Source organism: Acyrthosiphon pisum, chromosome A1 (genome assembly GCF_005508785.2).
Source record: "Acyrthosiphon pisum isolate AL4f chromosome A1, pea_aphid_22Mar2018_4r6ur, whole genome shotgun sequence".
Lineage (NCBI taxonomy): Eukaryota > Metazoa > Arthropoda > Insecta > Hemiptera > Aphididae > Acyrthosiphon > Acyrthosiphon pisum.
In genome coordinates this window covers 168,697,940-168,705,206 of record NC_042494.1, presented here as the reverse complement: position 1 = coordinate 168,705,206, position 7,267 = coordinate 168,697,940, and the positions used below count along the sequence as shown (strand labels likewise).

Below are 7,267 nucleotides of genomic sequence, written 5' to 3'. Positions count from 1 at the left end.
CTCTTTAATTTCGCATATGTATAGACCTAACTTAACATTACATGAACATTTTGATACAAATTTTGGGAAAACAAATATCTGCACGTTGTAAATTCAACTATGGTATTTCTGTATTTACCGTTCTCCGGTTAGAAAAATATTACATGATGATATTATATACATTATACGTATATATATTATATTTATTAAATAATACATTTTTTCAAATATTTTCCATCGGTTATAATATCATAATTGGTATGGCAAAAAATATAATTGAAATTAAAAAAAATAGCACACGAGTGTATGAGTACCCAGGTATTGAAATATAAAAATAATTTTAGATAATACGTCCTGGCAGAGAGGGGGGGGGTTGTAAAGTGATCAGCGAATGTAACGATCCGGGGTCAAAGGGCCATAATACACATGTACATTAATATATATATTGTAGTGGCTTACTTTGGGTATCGGCATCATTTTTCTTTTTCTTTTAGATAAAACTTTCTCAATTTCTTCCACGACTATACCACAAGAATCTTGTACAATCGGTATGATCTCAGCATCATATGGTCTGAACTGCAAATATATACGATATACCTATGTTTACTATAAGATTTCATGAAAAAATTAAATTGAGTTTCAATAACTATTGAATATTAAGATAATCTAGAGTTATTATTTATTATTAGTAATTCGTTAGGTATTATGAGTACTATTATATATTATTAAACATACAGACTACAGTGATCTTAGCATTTGAAATAATAGCTTTTTAGTTCTAAGATATTTATATAGGTGTATATATTATGTAAAAATTTTAATGATTTCAAAATTTAATTTCAATGCATAATGTTGGTCATTTATCGCAAGCTTTACCAAGTCAACGGCTCCTGTATATACAGGATCAGGCATAATCACTGAGTCGTTGCAACGCATGCACATGTCCACGGCCTTGGATAATCCTTCTTGTGCGCCAGATGTCATCATAATACTTCTTTTATTCCAATACTGAGGTCCATGAAACCTGTCTTGCATTTCTTCCAATATCTTTATCAAAGGCCGATATCTAATTGGAATATTTACATAATAATATATTAGATTTGCATGTGACAAATAAATAAATTCACATTCGGATAAAATTGAAAACCCTAATCAAATCTTTTAGGTAGGATAGTTTTTCAACGAATTCAAGCCATATTTTTGTTAGGTTATTTTCTTCATCCATTATATATCTTATTCAATTTTTTTAGTCTTTTGCTTCAGGCTTCTAATCATTATTATTACTTTTTTTTAATATATGACAAGACTACCCACACAGCATTTTAATATTTCCCAACTATGGTATAAATATTTTCAGGAAAACAATATAGTTGTCAAAATATTTGAAAAAGTTGCGTAAATAATAAGGAAATATTTTATTTATATTTTTTGGCCAAGAAGTTCACTTTTGAAAAATATTTTGTAAAAACATTAACAAAATATTTTAATCATATTTTTTTTAAAAATATTTTCATGGAAACATTTAAAAAATATTAAGTCAATATTTTTGTGCAATATTTTATAATTTTATGAGAATAAAATATTTATATAATAATATTAGTCAAATATTCATTATTCAAGCACTCCAAAATATTCACAAAATATTATCATTTCCCAAATGCTGTGTGGGTATATGTAGGTACGTACCATAGAATTGCATCAAGTTATACGATAAAGTACAACAGACACACCACAAACAACTCGGACGTACCAAAATAAATCTCGAAAAAAAAGTTCGATTTTTATGATTTGTCATCTTTATTTACCACATGCAATTCGACTTAAGCTAGATATTTACGTTATTGAATAGAATAACATTTTATTACATTTTTATAAACTATTAACCTAAGGTATGAAATGCATTCATATTCAAAAAATAATTAGTGTTTTTCGTCGTTAATCAATGAATACAATATTGTTTGAGTAAATAATGTTAAAGGCTTTCAAAAACTTTAATAGTTTTATATATACTAGTATATTATGTAAATATTTAGGTATTGTTTTCTAATGAGTAAAAAAAAAATATAAATAAACTTACCCAACCGAAGGCAGATATTGCAAGGCATCAGATAGTTCTTGACCTTGAAGTTTAATATTCTCGCCGGTAATTATTTCCACGCTAATCTTCTTGAATGGAAATGTTAGTACATTTGGTACACCGACACCGAATTTTATGCTGTTTGGTGGTAGTTTCTCTAGCACCCTCGCTGAAAGAACATTATACTAGTGTATTACATTTAAGTGGTATTTATTGCTGCAATTAAAATATAAAACACACGATGATATATCAATCACAGGCGTATTTAAGGTTTTTTCTAGGGGGCGGGGGGGTTGGAAGGGTTTGCAATTATCGGGAGCTCAATGACTTTTGTCAGCTACTATTTGAAAGGCTACTACAGACGCGTGTATGTTTTGAATTATAAAAATACCCATCTATGTACAAATAATTTCTTTAAAGCAAAAAATTCTTTAAAAAATATAGGCTAAAAGAGGATCTCGCACCCCCCCCCCCCCCCACGTAAATACGCCACTGACATCAATCAAAATATTATAGTTACTTATTTCTCGAAGTTGAGACGGCTGTCGTTTGGAAGAAATATCGTTGATGAAATATGAATAATCAATTGTAAACGGGATAGCACTGTTTTGATTGTATGACGGTTGTGGGGCTTCAGGACCATACTCAGGAATTAGACAATCAATTGGACAACGAGCCACGGTTGATGATTCATTAGCGGACGAATATAGTTGATACTGTGCCATATTCTGTAGGGAAAAAAACACAATAATTAAAATAACAATGATATTGATTGACAAACGATCGATAAAAAAGTATTGGATTACAATAATCCTATTTTCATATTAGTATAGAGTAAATTCATAATATTACCTAATTAATGTAATATACTAATATAATATAATAATTAGAGTAAAATATAAAATAAAAATACGTTTGTGCAGAATATCTATTACTTACCTACGTATTTTTCTTCAAATTCAAATTACATAATTAGGTACACGGCTATACTTATTCTAATACCTATTTAAAATTAAAATTACTATAAGAATATATCTTACTACCTATTTTAGACTTACCTATAAGTCATTCAATTTATTATCATTTCATAAGATAAAAAACATCACGTGTTTAATGGTTACGATCTGTACAGGTGAACACGTGAAAAATACGTGTGCACAACAGAACTACAGAAGTAGGTTAACATATTTTTATAGCCTTCAATATTGTGTTATTGATTATTATAAAGAGAATAAAAAAAAAACAAATTAAAATACTCTACATGAAATTTTAGTTTTTAAATGTTTCATAGAAATAGGAATGAAATATATAATTAAAAACTGCTTAGAGTTACTCCAATTTTATCTAGTCCTGAAAATATTAGTTAAACCTTATATACAATATGAACAAGGCCAGCTGATAAGGGATTCAACATTGACATTCTTAATTGTGAAAATGAATAAATGTAATTTTGGTTTTTAACTTATATTTACTGATGTCTATAATATGATAAAATATGGCTGTGCGTGTCGCAGTGGCTGAAAATCAATCACGCAACGTGATTGAGAGTAAGCAACAGCCGCTGTCACTAGTTCTAGGATGGGTGACCTCCCGGGCTCGTAGTGCGCAAAAACCTTACCACACATACACGTGTTCCTAACCGACTGTACCAACCATACCAACCTACAGGCTAATGACCTCAGTCATCGTAGCCTTAAAACTTAATAAAAAATAAATGTGACAAAATATATCGTAAGTTTTAGAATATTTTTAAACATATTTGTTTTTGTTTATAGAATTTTAATAACCCTGCAAATTGAACAATGTTAAGTGGCTTAAATGCGATCAATTTTTTAATGAAACTCTTTTTTTCAATATTTATTACCTATATAGAAATAATGTTTTGCAGTCGTATTATATCTAGTGACACTTTCTCGAAATACATTGACACTTGGAAAGAACATAAGAATTTGGAGAAAAACTAAAACCTTATTTTTCGTGTTCTTTATCTATTCTTGATCTTTCATTTGAGGAGTTCTTATACTCATTAAAATTACCCTTCATGTTTTGCATTGTTATACTCAATAGTCGGCACATAACCGAGACAGAGTCAGACAACAGTCAGTGTTTAATAGTTTTCATCTTAAACAGTTAAACTATATTTATTCGTTTCTACTTTGGACATGCCGACGTAATCTAAATAGGAATTTGAATTTTTGAATTATAAATTTTGTACGAAGTGAAGTAGGTACACTTGTACTAACTGCTACGTAGGATAATAGGTCAATGGTAAAAGGTTCAAATATAATAGGTACCTACTGTGATATTTTGGAAATTAGTAATTACTATTAATATGGCATTATTGGCATTACCTATTAGAATTGTATCTTTTGTAAAAATTGTCCTAGTGTAATAAGTACTAGATGACATATTATATCTATATTATATTTTGAACGATTATTAAGTATTATATTATTATGGTGTTGTTGTGTAACGTGTTGAGCTCATTTTTTCACAAAATATAGGTGCCTGTTATATTTTATTATTATCTATGTATTTTGTGTATATATTTTGAGTGAAAATTACCTCTTTTAATGTACCACAGGTTATTATAACTCGTAATTTGTATATAATATAATTATCGATACATATGCATAGGCGCAACTAGAGTTAATATTCTGGAGGGCTATAGCCCATCTAACAAAACTATCAATTTAAAGTAACCCATAGACGGCTTATATCTAAATTAATAAAGAATATTTTTGGGAGGCCTAATTTTAGTCAGGGAGGGGGCTAAGCCCCCCCCTCCCATATCCTCCCAGTTGCGCTACTTTATGTATAGGTACCTATGTATTGTTTATATAGGTATAAACTTTTGAAAGGCCTCATTTACAGTCCAGATTTATTGCAGATGATCTCTTTTGATTTACCACATTAGTGATCACAGGTCATTTTCGTAGTTTCTATACCATAATATAAGTGAAAAATGTACAAAAAATATTTATTGTGAATAAATTGAATGCTAAACTTCTTTAATTATTTAAAAGATTTTTATTTTCTATAGATAATCAGACGGAATTAAAATATTGTGCCATAAATGTATTACCTATAATATAATTATAACATAATATTAATTATGTATACAATAATTATGTGCACTTCATATTATGTACAAGTGTATAATATTTAATACCACGTTAATTGTACTATTGAACCCGTTTGTGTAAATTATTTAATTAATAAATAATGAATAATAAATATAGTATCATTATTATTGGTATTAAATTATTTCATACGGTATTTTATACTATGGTAATCAGGTTAAGACCAAAGCATTTTTTTCTAAAATTTATATTTTAGTAGTAATTTTTAGTAATTTTTACTTCTTCATGGAAAAATGAAAAAATATCAATTATACGTAGGGTTACTTAGGTGTATCTTGGTTTTAGAGTACCTCAATTCAGTAGCAAATCGGTGTCCCTATAGTGTTTCTATTTTGATGGACAATTTGCCTATGGAATTATATTTTAATAATTTATCATTTAATATCAATCTTTTTGTTAAATGGCTAAAATAAAAGAACATTATTATACTTAATATTTTAAGTAAAGTTCCAATATAACCAATTCCTATTTAAGAATCAACGTTTTGTTTATTTTAATAGTTAATAATTTAAAAATTTAAGTTAATATAGATTCTTTTTGTCTATAATAAATAATAAATTACTAAAATGGAATAAAACTTACCAATTTCATGAAAATATTTTTTCTTAAAGTCTTCATAATATTATATCTCTTTTAGTGAACGCCACGCCACCTTCGTTCGTATTTCACCACTGAAAATCAAACATTGTTTGATTCTATCATGCTTAGGTCGTGGGGCTATCTCGTGATTCACTCGTGATTCACGTCTCGTGTGAACGCAGCATAACAATCAAAACATAAATTATTGCGTGAACTTGTAAACTACCAAATAACAATAATTCACAAAGCTTAAGTATTAGTATTTATTATTTATTTTTTTATTCGTCCTTAATAAAATATATCAATACAGTTAGGCAGTTGCTGTTTGTTTGCTAAGTTATAATAATAAAATAAAATTGTATTACGTTTTAATTTAGAAATATTCGTAGTCTCTTGCGGTAAAATCTACGAAACTTGTTTGAATATTATACTGAAAATAAAAATTTCGGAATCTGACCAACTTAAATGAATATAATGAACATTTAATATAATAGAATATAGAATAAATGAAAAATTAAAACTAAATGTTAGGTAGTACATCGGGTTTTATATCAGCAATATTATGGTATTGGAAAGTGATAAGAGGTTGAGTTGCTTTTTAATTAACGTTTAAAACTATAGCGATTGTACTTCCTAAATATAAATTATAATCATTCGATAGGAAATTTCAATATATGGATCATATCAATAAACAAATGTAAAAAAAACTAATTAATAAACATGCATTTATGGTAAAATAATAATATCATTGATTCCATGTTGTTGTTACTTGTTAATGATTATACAATTATTATAATGATCCAATTGAGATATTTTATTTGTAATGATGAAATATACTAATGATTTGCTGTATATTATAGGTATCAAATGTCGGTACCAGTTCATTTAGTCACGGGAATATTGTTGAAGTATATGAATTCAATGACAAATCGTTGCATAATGCATATAGATTAGAACATTTTTCTGAGCGTGAAAAACGGTACAGAAAGAATTAAGTAAAATAAAAATACATGTACCTATTATATACCTACATAATACATACCTATACATTTTACTGGTGCCAGTTACATCAGCGAGAATAAAAATTGTGAAATGATTTAACGAAAAGTAAGAAATTCTGTTCGATAGGTACATGTTTACTATACCTATACTTAAAAGATTAATAGTAAGTATAATAATATATAAAACGATTACCATCTCAATATTATGAAATACAATTTCAATTTGATAATAATATGACAAATTATTTTCGGCAATACCCCTTAAGTCTAATAGGTATTTCCATGTTATCGTATAGTCATTAACTAATATTGTTTAATTGTATATCCCTCTTGCGTTTTGTGGACAGTTCAATATACTACCTCGAGAACAGTGTTGATCAGGTGATAGTGTACGTACTGTATTATAATATATTACTATAATTTCATAAACCTTTGTACCTATACGCCGTTGCTATATCATGTTCGATTGTCGGATTGTGTTAGCGTAA

General features: G+C 27.9%; 2 protein-coding genes across 3 annotated transcripts in view; one reads left to right on the top strand and one right to left on the bottom strand.

Annotated features, from left to right (window-relative positions):
• The window catches only part of LOC100570512 (ring canal kelch homolog), a 278,429-nt gene that overhangs the window by 248,497 nt on the left and 22,665 nt on the right, over positions 1–7,267 (top strand). The window lies entirely within an intron of this gene.
• On the bottom strand, positions 349–6,270 carry LOC100159163 (kynurenine/alpha-aminoadipate aminotransferase, mitochondrial). Of its 2 annotated transcripts, XM_016806849.2 has the most exons (6): positions 6,144–6,270; positions 5,782–6,000; positions 2,577–2,784; positions 2,057–2,225; positions 856–1,045; positions 349–555 (listed from the first exon to the last, which is right to left on the bottom strand). In XM_016806849.2, exons 2-6 carry the CDS (start codon positions 5,815–5,817, stop codon positions 364–366), a joined length of 795 nt encoding a protein of 264 aa, XP_016662338.1. In that variant the 5' UTR covers positions 5,818–6,000; positions 6,144–6,270; the 3' UTR covers positions 349–363. The 2 variants fall into 2 exon arrangements, with proteins under 2 accessions (XP_016662338.1, XP_016662339.1); XM_016806850.2 differs by lacking the exons at positions 5,782–6,000; positions 6,144–6,270 and adding an exon at positions 2,996–3,108.